The sequence below is a fragment of the Lupinus angustifolius genome, chromosome LG13 (assembly GCF_001865875.1).
Source record: "Lupinus angustifolius cultivar Tanjil chromosome LG13, LupAngTanjil_v1.0, whole genome shotgun sequence".
Lineage (NCBI taxonomy): Eukaryota > Viridiplantae > Streptophyta > Magnoliopsida > Fabales > Fabaceae > Lupinus > Lupinus angustifolius.
In genome coordinates this window covers 293,732-307,229 of record NC_032021.1, presented here as the reverse complement: position 1 = coordinate 307,229, position 13,498 = coordinate 293,732, and the positions used below count along the sequence as shown (strand labels likewise).

At 29.7% G+C, this 13,498-nt stretch overlaps 1 protein-coding gene across 8 annotated transcripts; it reads right to left on the bottom strand.

The window, feature by feature from the left end:
- LOC109325239 (zinc finger CCCH domain-containing protein 53-like) lies at positions 478-4,797 on the bottom strand. 8 transcript variants are annotated; one of them, XM_019557453.1, is made up of 10 exons: positions 4,745-4,797; positions 3,149-4,345; positions 2,886-3,065; positions 2,589-2,774; positions 2,405-2,492; positions 2,051-2,300; positions 1,781-1,937; positions 1,368-1,586; positions 1,163-1,245; positions 478-1,054 (listed from the first exon to the last, which is right to left on the bottom strand). In XM_019557453.1, the coding sequence occupies exons 2-9, from the start codon at positions 4,144-4,146 to the stop codon at positions 1,182-1,184; spliced, it is 2,142 nt and encodes a 713-aa protein (XP_019412998.1). In that variant the 5' UTR covers positions 4,147-4,345; positions 4,745-4,797; the 3' UTR covers positions 478-1,054; positions 1,163-1,181. The 8 variants fall into 8 exon arrangements, with proteins under 8 accessions (XP_019412998.1, XP_019412999.1, XP_019413000.1 ...); XM_019557454.1 differs by lacking the exon at positions 4,745-4,797 and adding an exon at positions 4,630-4,647; XM_019557455.1 differs by lacking the exon at positions 4,745-4,797 and adding an exon at positions 4,481-4,498.

The following is a 13,498-nucleotide window of genomic DNA, read 5'->3' as shown; positions in this document are numbered from 1 at the left end:
AGGGTTAGTGGGTAGGACCATTGACACAACCAGGCAATATATATAAATGTGTAGGGCCCACTTTCAGTGTCAGCAACCCCATGTGATGTTTGTGCCTTGTGGACCTCATTTCTCTCTCACCCCTCAATTATTGCAAATATATATTGACCCCACCCACCTTATACAAAATTCAAACCCACAAATAATTGCATCAACAACATGACAAAATCGAAGAGAGATCACCTGTCCCAAAAACCACGTCTCTTCTTGTCTCTATCCAATCAAACATAACGTAATTGGTAAGAGACACAGTTCGGGACAGATGATCTCCATTCGACAAAACCTCCTTTAAAATATTAAAAACATAACACCAATCAGTTAAAAAACTCACTTTCAAATTCAATTCTTCTTAGCTTGTAAAATCTAAGGAGGGTTGATATAATTGTGTATATAACAACTAAGTAGAAGTACAAAACATAATTTGCAACACAATATAGATATAGTAATATATCTTCCACTTTGAACTGTTAACTCAAACTAAGATTAAGAATTATACATTCCCCTCTTTTACTCATAATAAGCCTTCAAATTTTACCCTCACAACTTTCTTCATTTGTGCATGCTTATGCTTTTTCAGCTGTACAAACACTTGAAATTATATCTGTAACAACACAGGACTAAGAGTTTTCTACTACTACTAATACTACTATCACTACTACTACTACATCATCTACCATAGGTAAAAAGAGAGGAGAGGATATTACAAATCTAGAAGTTCTTCATAATACTACACTTGACTCATGATTCTTTTGTATGTTATTTTTTTTTTACCTGTGGTTCATTCAGCTACTAGAGATATTGAGAATAAGAAAATGGTACAACAATAATGGTAGCAAAAGAAACAGGAACTATGCCCCACTTCCTTTGATGAAACTGCTTTTTGAGTATTGCATTTTGTATGGTAGTAAGTAGTATAGTATTCATGGTTGATAGTGATGGTTTCTTGGTAGTGGTGGTGATGATTCTCTACAGATTTGTTGCTTGTCTTGGTTTATTTGGTCATATGCTTCAATTCCTGAAAATATATTGTGATCATTAAAAACCATGCAACTTCTAAGTCTTAATAAACTTAGTAACAAATTGATGATAATGCATGTTTAAGACAAAGCAATAAAAAACCTGCCTTAACCTCAGGTAACTAACTAAATGCCAATTGGTCCGCCCGTGCCCGCGAACATGCCAATAGTTCCATGGCCAGAAGAGAACCTAAAAGTGCAAAACCAATATATATTATTATCATCAAAACTCCAAAAGTCTAAAACTTTTATTGATGCTGAAATTTATGTGGATGGAAAGAAAGGTTAAAAGTGGTGAGTTGAGTTCAGTACCTTGGGATTTGGCAATTAAAGGATTTGAAAGAGGCCATGTCCAAAGCAGATGGTGATGGAAGTAATGTGCTAGTACCAAATTTAGAGTTGGCAGATGCAGCTGAAGCATCAGAAACAATGGCCTCATTAGGTCCATTGGAGAATGCAGCCATGTAGTCATCACCAGTAGCAGCTTTAGTAGGAGAAGCAAAAGGGCTATCAGGGAGATTATGCTCCAAACTGCATTTATTCATAACACCATTTTAAATACATCACAACTTTAAGAGCCTATCAAAGTTTGGAAAATTTGTAAACCTGAATAAATGCACAAGATTTTTGTCATGGTCTAAAAGAGGAATATGATGTAATAAAAGGTGTTTTTTTTACTATTATGGTACCCTTTTTGTTATTCTAAGTGAGAATAATTTCTATACCATTCTTGCAAATCACACTCTTCATGACTTGAGCTCTTCCCATTGCCATTGCCATCATTATATTTATATCCATTCTCCCCATTACCAACAACTTCCTTGCCAATACAAGTGTTCACTGATACAGTACTACCTACTGGAGCTGAACTAGAACCATTATCTGAAACCAAGTAGTACAAATAGAAACCAAGTTATTCCAATGCCAAGAAAGCACAAAGTGTAGTTCAAAAGGAGTTGATACCAAGTGCATTTTAGAATGGTAGAGATGTATACCTTTCGGAGTCTCCGAGCTGCCTTGAAACGAAGGAAAAACAAGGTTTTGATTGAACATACTAGGAGAATGAGTAGGGGATGGAATCGGACTTCCGGTTGAAAGTGTACGGTGGTGTTGCTTCTTGATGTCAAGAAGTTGCAGACTCATTAACCTTCTACTTTGGAGCTCAAGAGCTTGCTGAAAATCAGCTTGCTCTTCCAACTTCCTCCTCCACAGCATGTCTTGAGTATTGTAAAACATTCTGCCTCCTAATAACATAGAAAAGAGAACCATGTGTTAAGAAGAGTTACTTGCACAACAATCTGAAAAGACAATAACAACAGAATGTTAAGACTTATAAGCATTATTAACCTACCAAGTTGGAGATCAAATTGGTCTCTAGCATCTAGTCCAGTAGGAGTACCACAAGGTGAAAAATCTCCTCTATCTACTTGTTGCTTCCTGAAAAACACAAGTAGAAAATAAGAACAACTCAAAGCATATGTGAGACAATTAACAAAGAAAAAATGAACAAAATAAACTAGAAAGAAGAGGTGCATGTACTTGTCTGGGACTTTGCCTTTCTCCTTGTAAGGCTTAACAAGGACTCTAGCATCACACACAAAATGAGGGTTCCCTTTAGATAGAATGAGCTTCACAGTCTCAGGATAAACAAAGGTAACAAACCCAAACATACGCTTCTGCTGGTAGGGGATCCTCACATCCTGAACAGGACCATAAATGCTTCAACACAACAAGATTCAACAACAACAGAAGTTAGTTTTTCAGCTGTTGTAACCAAAACTATACATAACCAAGTTGAAAATTTAAGCTTTTGAAAAACAAAAAACAAACCTGAAGTAATTGGAAACATCTTCCTCTCTAAAAGTGCTATCTGCTGGAAAAGTCAAGTAGATCTGCCTTGAAGCTGGGTTAACAATTCCAGGACTATTCAAAGAAAAATCATTCCTTTCAAGCCTTGATCTTCCAAACTTGTGCAACTCTTCATTCATCATAAGAGCTGCAACTGCCCCTCTGAATTCATCATCAAAACATGGTTAAAATTAAGCAGCTAAACTATAAACAATTGGAAAAAAAATGTATTATTTAGTGTGTACCTTGGAGACTCATTTTGTTGCTGCTGTAATAGAAAATTCATGCACTTTGGTGAGTATGGAAAAGAAGATGCCATGAGTTGAGAAGCAGCAGAAAGTCTTTGCTGTTGTGCAGTCTTGGATCTGAGAAGCTCATCCATCATATCAATCTTACTAGGAGAACCAACCATTGCAGCAGCATCAGCATCTCCAATAACTCCTCCTCCTCCATGAAGGAACCTACAACTAGTACCATTTTTGCAGTACCCTCTTGCAAAGTAAAGACAAGGCTTCCAACCAAATCCTGAATTAGAGTCCTCAGAACCCAAACAAGCATCATTCACAGAACAACTCCTTCTATGAAGAGACCCTCCCCAAGCATATGAAGGGAAAATATTACTAGGGTCAGCACCACTAGTTGGACTTAAAGACAAGTCAGACTGATGAGGGTAGAATAAATCTTGGTTATTGTGAGGAGAACCATCATTCAAGAAAGAAAGCTGGTCTTGAAGTTGTAACTCATCAATTGGATCTGAAACTCCTCCATTTGCATGATGATGATGATAAAAGGGTAAGGAAGATGAAGAAGAAGTGCTATTAGACCCAACAACCAAATTATTAGGACTCATGATTAACTCATCTTGGTTGTTGTTAAGCTCAGAAATAGTAGCCCAAGAAGGTGAGTTAGAAGTGGTTGTGTTTGGAATAGTTAAAGCTGGAGGAGGAAGGTTAATAACTCCACTGAGCCTAGAAGCTGAAGTTATGGAACTTTGCCTTGGAAGGAATGGAGATGGTGAAGGAGGAGTAGAAGGTGTAGGTGGAGAGTTAGAGGGTAATCCTAAGTCCTTTCTAGCTTTAACAATCACTGAATGAACTAGGGCTTCTGGACCAAATGCTAGCCTAATCATTTCTTTCTCACCATGGTCTTGAATCAGAAGTATACCCATGATTTTTGATGCATTTTCAGGGTCCAAGTTTTGGATCCTTGAAAACACAATCCTAGTAGCTTCATAACCATCCATGGTTTGAAAAAATAAAGAAAGATTGAAACTTAGTTTCACAGACAAACTAGTCACTCCCTAAAGAATCCAACTTTATATACTTCTCTCTTTCTCTCTCTTTGTTGTTACAAGTAAAGTTTCTTTCCCAACCACACACGAAAGACTCTACCTACCAAGTTGAGATGAGTGGTGATAGCATAGCATGTTTTTTCTCATATTCCTGCAAAAGCAAACAAGAGAAAGAAAAGCAAAGTTAAAGAGAGAGAGGAAAAGAAGGAGAAAGTTAAGGTGCTTAAAGGAGTATTCTCGTGTGGTTGATTAATAGAAGAGGCTAATGAAGAAAGCTAAGAGTTACCTTTGAGAAAAGGAAAGAGAAAGAGCAAAAAAATAATATATTTAGTGAAAAAGAGAAAAGATAGAGACATAAAATGGTGGTTGGATTTCTCTAAAAAGAAGCAAAAATAAGTGCAAAAGTTTGCAGAAAGAACAAAAGAAGAAACTTACAAACAACAACAAATAACTCTTTTTTCCTTCTTTTTTGCTTAATTCCCTCATAAATTTCCATTCTTTCCCAAATTTAATTTCAAATCTAAGTTTGAACAGAAGAATTCAGACTTACCCATGAAAGAATATTATATACACACTCTTTTCTTTCTATGTTGTTTGGTGTTAGTGACTATGAAAACACAAAAACACTGAAGTTAGGATAAAAGGCAAAAACAGCACCTAGGTTGTTTATAACATTGTTAGAGATGCATGGAGCAAAGAACAAAGAATTGACACACTTTGTTTTATAGACTTAGTGAAGTGGAGAACACAGATCTTTCTCACTTCCACACTTCCACTTTATGTTTATCTCTTATGTTAGGTTACAAGAGTAATGTCATATTATTCAATGGACAATGATCACCTGTCCTAAACCGTGTCTCATTCTGTGTCTAAAGTTTAATATATTTTGCCACATGAATAAAGGAATGAAAAATTTAAAAATAAAAATAACAAAAAGTAATATTTTGATTGACTTAAGATATGGAATAAGACACCGTTTAACCGTTCATGATAGATGATCTTAATCCTTATTTCATCATTTGTTAGCTACTACTACTGCCATCCTATTATAATTCTCATTTTCATATCAAACATACAAATTAAAATTATTATTGAAGGCGTTAATTATAATATATTTCACTAAAGTATTTGTGATGTTTTATATTTGGATTTTAAGATAAATAGTTTACATAAAAAATGTATGATAATATAAGACAAAAGGATAAATAGGGGGGATTTGTTCATGTAAAAGTGAAAATTTAAAAAATAAAAATTATTTTTAGTGATTTAATTCCCCACTAATAAGTTGTTCGTCGAGTCATAAAGATAATGAGTGGGGATCCACTTATTCCAATATTAAGTTTTCTAAACTTGTTTCATATCTTAGTCATCAAATCTAGAAAAATCTAATGGTTTAGATTCACTTACTAATTCAAACTATTGATTTCCCATAAGAAATACAGTAATTTCAACTAGAAATAATTAAAAATGGTTATAAGATTATTTGGTATTATTTATTTATAAATATTCTTTCATAAAAGGAAAATGAAACAATTAAAAGTAATAACTATATATTAATAATTAGTAAATTGAATAATTTGGTTTATTAAATTGAATTAATGCGTTAAATAAAAATATTTTACTGGATACAACAATTATTTATAATAATAATTATAGTTATGAATATTCCTCTAGAAAAGGAAAACAGACAAAGGAATGAGGTATACTAAATATTTATTGCAGTCTTTAGGTACATATAATCATTGCAATTTAATATATTAAATCATTTAATGTATAAATTGATGTTCATATATTAAATAAATATAAATATTTTAATTATAAAGAATATAATTATAATAATAAATATGTGGAATAAATAGAAAGGATATAGAATAATGAAAAATGGTATAAAATTGTTATAGGTTGATTATTTTGGAAACAATTTTCAGAAAATAAACAATTGAAAGTATTAAATAATTATAAATTAATTAATACAATTTAATTTATTAAAAAATTTAATATATTCAAGTATATAAATACTAAACAAATAAAAATATGTTAATCATATCACAAATTTATAATAATAACTACGCGGATAAAGATATAAAATACTATACATTGATTCAGATCTAGATAATCATCCATAAAAAATTAATTTATTTTTCACTTCTATCGAGGATCAAACTAAGGAGTAATAACTTGACTGAATGACTCAAACCAACATAAGATTAAACTTTTTAAAATGTTTTTAATGTCCATAAAACATGTTTAATAATTCAAAAGGACCATTTTTGTTATCATCAACCATGAAGTTTTTTAATTAAATTATTTCTTCTTGCTTAAATGCATCACTTTATAGGTAAAATATCCCCTAACCCCTAACAAATGATTATAACAAAATCTAAAAATACATTTTTAAACAATAAATACACCATTTTAGGATTAAAATAATTATTGTTATCTGGTTGCTAATAGATTTCTATAGACAAAATATAATAGTCTTTAAAGATCAGTAGAATCAAATTATTCACAACCTAATACAAAACATTGAATAACTCTACATTGCTAAGTATATTGTCCTCAAATTAATGAATAACTCAAATTTACTTATGGGAGAAACGTGTAGTTTTCACTTACAAATTTACTTCTAGTAGATTGATTAACATAAGTATTTCGGTACACAGTTGCAATCAATCATATGCTTCCACTTTATTAAAATAATAACCTTGAATAGACAACAAAACTATTATTTCAATTATTTTAATGATATAGAAGGGTTTGATTAGTCATATCTTTTAATCATTATACATGTACAAAATTTATTCCATTTGAAAAACCATGTTATTATTAAACACATTGTTCGATGTTTGGGTCATTGCCCCACAAGCTTTTGTTCGTCCCTCTTTACTCCTCAAAGGGTCTCTTTATTCTTGCTGTGTGTATAATTTACTTATAATTGTTGTTCTGATGGGTACATGATAATATATATAATGGGTCTCTTACAAGTATATATAATAGTTTATTTATAGTCGTTGTTGTGAAGTTGTGATGGTTACATTATAGTATAATGTGCAATTATGGAGAGGTTGTTCATTTTTATGGTAGAAAATAGGGGTGAGTAGGATTCGGTCCTACCCGCTTACTCGGTATGGCACGATCATGATCGGATCCGAATAGGGTCGAGTCTGATTAGGTCTAGGTTTGGGTTCAAAAAATAGACTTGGTCAATATTTAGGGTTGGTTGGGACTAAGCATGATCAGACCAGACCAAACCTGTCATATTCTATGGTCACTCACTCATTATGTTTATATGTATATCTACCCAAACGTGTACAGAGTAATGATACATTTTTGGTCAAAAATATCATTGATTCTTTAATTTTTTTTATCATATATACATGGTTAATAATATATATACATACATATATCATTTTATGTCAAATTACATATTCTAATAATAAATAATAATGAGAAATCTTTATCTAAAATGAGTATGCATTATATTTAATCGAGTCTATGACCAGTTCAGGTTTAAAGGCTGACCCGACTGATATTTAGGATGAGATTAACTTCGAGTCTAAAGTCAAGTCCGAGTTTAAAAAAAGATCTGACTAGCATTTAGGGTTAGGTAAAGACAAGGCTTAACCCGTGTGCAAAATTACAAAAAGGCTTAGGGATTTGTACTGGGATGAGATTGTATAGTTGCTGCATTTTGCTTTATGAATTGTCCATTTGAGATGCCCCACCAACAAATAAATATCATTACTCCATGTCTCTCTCCACCTGATTTTCTCCTCTCTCCAAATCCTAAAGCCTAACTCATATCTCATACACATAATTATTAAATTTAAAAGTACATGTCCACACTTTCTATAGATATAAAATATCATCATCTTCCCATAATTAAACATATAATTCACCAATAAATTTATAGTGCCACAGTTTGTAGTACTATATAATGGTTGACATAATCAATAGTATGATGTAAATTTAATTTCAATGTAAAAAAGTTTTACCATGCCAATTATTCATATATTATCATGGAGTACAATTTTAATATTATTATAATAAGAAATTAAAAAAATTGTAAGATATGTCAATACATAATAGGTTATTGATAAATGTTATTTTCATTTGATAAATGAGATATTAATCTTTTTAATTACAATTTTATATCTAAGCAATAGTGTCAATGTTAGTTACTTTACATATACATAAATTAACAATGGAACCTAAAATTACACATTTAACTTTGCTTAAATTCCTTCTATTCCTACCACCATAAGTTAAAATCAAGTTAATACAATTTTATTATTTAAGGGCAATATAATAAATTACATATATTTATATCTTAGTTATTTTATATAAGGTTAATAAAAAATGTGATAAGTGGAGCAGACATTGTTGATTTACAGCAAAGCTGCAATTACTTTCTCTCTATCCTTTTCATGTAATAGAAGTGATGAGTGATGTGTACAAGAGAGAAAAGTGTTAATGACAAACTTCAAAAAAAGTTAAGCTTTCATCAAAGGGGAAGAAGGGCATATAGATTTTCCAAAGGGCACATGGGATGTTTGCATACATACTCAATCAGATCATATTTGTTGTCTCACTTTATATATCATTATCTCTGATTGGTTAAAAAATATTATTGAAGTTAAAAATGTAATTGTTAAATATTATTCGAACAAATCATATCTCCCAACATATAGAGTGATACAAAAGAGTGAGACAAATGTTATTCATACTCAATCATGGCATACATAACAACACTTAATTAACTCACCCATACAAGTACATCTAATTAAGACCTACACCTCAGACATTTTAATTTAGGACAAACTTGTCTCACTGTTTCAAAAAATATTCAAAATCTTGTAATTAATTGACCATTTAAGGAATATAAAGTCTTTTATGAGTATTAACAAAGTTTTTTACATTGAGGAATAGAAAGTTGAAATTTGTCTTCAAAACTAATGCTTTTAATATATGGAGAAATGTTGAATTCAGTTTTTCATTGTCCATTTCTTTATTTTGCATTTTTTCAATATTATTCTTAAAATAATAATTAACACATTCCATTAAATTGTCACTTCCTTTGTTCATTTTTATTATAAGCATATTTTTTAAACATTTAAATAACATTGTGGAAAAAATAAATTTAATTTCCAACTTCGGTAACCGCTCCATCATTTTTTATTAGTGAAATATTTATGCAGTGCCAATATAAAGATTTATACATAATCAATATATCATTCATAATTTATCTGTATTTTTTTTAAGATAATATTAATAAAATATGAAAATAAATAATAAAGTGACAATGTATTTTATTAAATACATTTTTTTACCAAATATTGCATTTTTGCCAAATCAAATTGATTGAGTCAGATTTAATGAATGAAATTAAATTAATGTTTTATTGAAAAATAAGTAAAGAACATTACAAATCAAATAGATATTTTAGACTTTGTTACACACAATAATCTCAAAGACCTTGCAGTTACTCTAGTATGAAGTTTTGAGAGATATACAAAACTAATTAAATAAAAAATGGATAAGCAAAACAAAAGGTGATAAAATATTATGCATAATCATCAAATATCATGATAAGTCAACCACTTAGATGAATTAGAATGAATCACTATCAATTTTATAAATTTGGCAAGCCATTAATTCAATGTCTCTAAATCATTTTCAGTTGTGTGTCTAGTCATTAACACATGAGTAAGTAAGCGTATATTTATCAATAGACACTTATGAATGTTCATCATGTTTTTTCTTCTTTCTTTGTTGACAAAATATTTTGACTCTTGAGATTGCTTGCTATCATTTTCCAAACTGTGTTGAATCTAAATTATTATTCATATCTTATATCTATTATTCAGCTAAATTACATCAAATTCTCAACAAACTAAATAATCTCATGGTAATTTTTTTTTTAATATGATAAAGGGTATCTCATTCTATGAATAAAGAACTAATTTTTTTCGAGATGCGTGATTATCTCTCATTAAGTGTCGATCGCGTGAACTGAAACATTTATTCTTTTGGTCTAACTTGGGATATAGGTCAACCTTGCATCACTCGATAAACACTTTATTAGTATGAAATTTTCACATTGGCTCAAAAGAGTGATGTGATAACTATTGTTGGTCTATTTAATAAGTCAATAAGACTTTAAATCATTAAATTAATGTTTTATTGATATGGTAAAACATATTTAATTGCTCACTTTAATTAGCACTAGCTCACTTTTAGAGAAATTTCATCAAAACTAATAATTAACCTTTATTAGAAAAAGGTAAAGATATTCAAAAGTTACTCATGATCTGTAATTGATTTTCCTCCATGCTGTCGTTGATTTATGGTTGTTGCCCTAAAATTACCATATAGAAAGTTCATGACTTTCTACTATATTTTCTTTAAATATCACCTACCATTAGGATATACTACAAGAGACGAATGTCTTCAAAAAAAAATAATATATATATATATATATAGTTAAATAAGTATAAGAAGTGATACTAGTAAAGTTGGAATCTTTGAAAATTACTTCAATATAATTATCCTTCACTCCATTTAATGTTTTACTAAAAACAACAAATTTAAAATCAATGACAAAAAAAAATATTAATATAGAAAGAAGGGTTTCAAGAAATATTTTCAACTAAAAATTTCTTTATTGTTTTGTCTCCTTTTATCACTACCTTTTGTTTCCCTTGTTTGGGCTGATATCTTTCTATTTGCAGGTAGTAGAGGATATTCATTATACTTTATGAAGTGATAGAGGCAATCTTCAAATTCTAATACTGTTTCTCTTGGATCCTATTATAAAAGCTATTTAGGCATCAATAATCTTCAGGCAAAAAGTATAGCTTTCTTCACTTTATATTTATTTAAAAAATTATTAGATTTTATAATTACTGTATAATTTGTTATAATTTCTTAATTCATTATAAAAAATCAGTCTCATAATTTGTTATAATTTCTTAATTCATTATAAAAATCACTCTCATTTATTTAAAACGAATTTTTTTATAAATTCTTGAAATATCCTTACATTTATGTTGAAAGATTTTTTTACCATCGATTAAAACGTACTGAGTTTCCATTTCTATATACTTTATAACTAGAATTCATATCTCAGTTGTAGCAAAGAAGCTCATTTTTGTGGGATAAAGAAACCCATTTTAGTTGCTGGAGCACATCTCCTGTCTCTCACAATTTGTGTTACTCTGTGTGTCATGAGCTTGTAATTAGTCATAAAAATACTTAATAATTAAATTTTAACTTAAATATATTTTTTCTGACCAATCACAAATCCATAACACATAGAGTGACATAAATAGTGAGACAACAAATGTTTACCCTAGATTGCATGAAAGACTATATATAGAATTTTGTTCTACCTTGCTCAAGTCTCACACACATCTTCATAAATTTTTGCATGTTTATTTGGATTGACTTATTTTTGTGGTAACACTCTTTTCATTGAGAATGAAAACTAACCTACCAAGAGTAGACAATTCAATACATGGAAAGGATGAAACTTAGAGATGTGTAATAATGAATCAATGATATTTCATCATGATGGTTTCCCAATCCTAGAAAAAGAATTGACAATCTACCAACATGAGTGTTTGTGTGTGTGGAAATGTAGCCACCTAATAATTTAATAATTAAAAGGATTCCTCATTCCCCTCAACATTTCAAAATTAAAGAGTATATTATTGTTTTTGAATGGAATTATATAAGCAGATTAAGAGTTAGGACTAATGAGTGAAATGGATGAATTATGAAGTGTGATTTGGAGTAGTAAATTTTTCTTGTTTGTATCTTTGAATAATTTCTAATAAAGTGTCTTAACAATACTTGGTAAAAATAACATATAGGAGTAATCAATATTAACTTTTAAAAATTGATTTAAATTTCGTTTCTTAGTTATTATTATTTTTTATTTAACAATAGTGTTTACAATATTCGTTTGAAAAAACCTACATTTAAATATAATATTAAACTCATACACTGTTAGTATACATTTTTTATCAATAATTATATACATATACATATACGTATAATAAGGAAATGTTAAACTCATAAAAAATTTAAAAGAGTGATTTTTATTTATAAATGACATATTTAATACTTCAAAATGTGTTGATCTTAGATTCCAAGCAAACTTACCTTATTTTAACTAGCTATCCTAATCCTGTTGAAGTAAACAAAATATTTGGCTGAGACATGTTGCATGTCTCTCTTTGTAACAAAAAAAATATCGAATGTTGTTTGCTTATGAGAATAATGGTAAATTTTCCTACAAAATCTTTCTATAAATTGTCTTACATCACACAAAAATAACATTTATCTTTAAGTAAAAGGATAATAATAAAGTATTATTTGATGACATACTTATATAAGAGGTTTTGAAGGAGTTATATTTATCTTGTTTTATAAATAAGGTTGTTAGTGTTTGTTTCCTTTGAGTGGTGCAAGAATTAAGGGCAATTAAAGCTATGGGACAGAACACACATAACTATGAAGTGCCTTGCACGTGACCTGTTCCTAACTTTGGCCAAATTGTTCTTTTGCCCCCTATGCCTAATAAAGACACATCCTTTCCATTGTTTTTCCAATCATATATTTTTGTATTAAAAAATAACTTATAAGTTATCTTTTCCAATCATATTTACTACAAAACCATATTTTATTGATTAATTTTGTAGAATGATATATTATATATGATCCTATTTATAAATTGTATCCTACATGTTCTCTTTTATTCTTTTTATAAGATTGTAAAAATATAAACTATGTTTATTATTTTCTCTCTTATTTGTCATTTGTTCATAATAAAAAATAATAAAATTGTAAATTTTCATAGAAGAGTTAACAAGGTAAAAATATAATGATATAATATCTTCTAAAAATCAAGAAAGGTGTTAAGATTCCCCTGTGATGTAAAACTTATTTTCCATCCACATAAACATGTTGGGCTAGACGAAATGTTACATTTGACCGATAACTAAAGAACATCTTTTGATCTATGACAACCAGAAAAAAAGTTGAGTCATGACTCTAATACTATGTTAAGATTTCATCTCAAAACTGATTGATAATGAAAGGAATAGTTCAATAGGTATTTAAATCATTTTCGAGACAATAAAGTAAGCGATGTGAGACTTACCCATCTGCCCTGAGTTGTATAATATGTTGAAATATGAGGAGTATGAAGATTCTTTTTCACCACACACTGCTTGGATGCAAAGGGACCCATCTCCAATTTGATATTTATGTGGGTGTGGTGGGGACTTACTATTGTTAC

Coding starts and splice junctions, on each gene's coding strand:
- LOC109325239 (XM_019557453.1), bottom strand. CDS start 4,146: ATGGATGGTTATGAAGCTACTAGGATTGTGTTTTCAAGGATCCAAAAC. Junction 3,066..3,148: donor CAACAAAATGAGTCTCCAAG/GTACACACTAAA, acceptor TGATGAATTCAG/AGGGGCAGTTGCAGCTCTTA. Junction 1,587..1,780: donor GAGTGTGATTTGCAAGAATG/GTATAGAAATTA, acceptor GAATAAATGCAG/TTTGGAGCATAATCTCCCTG.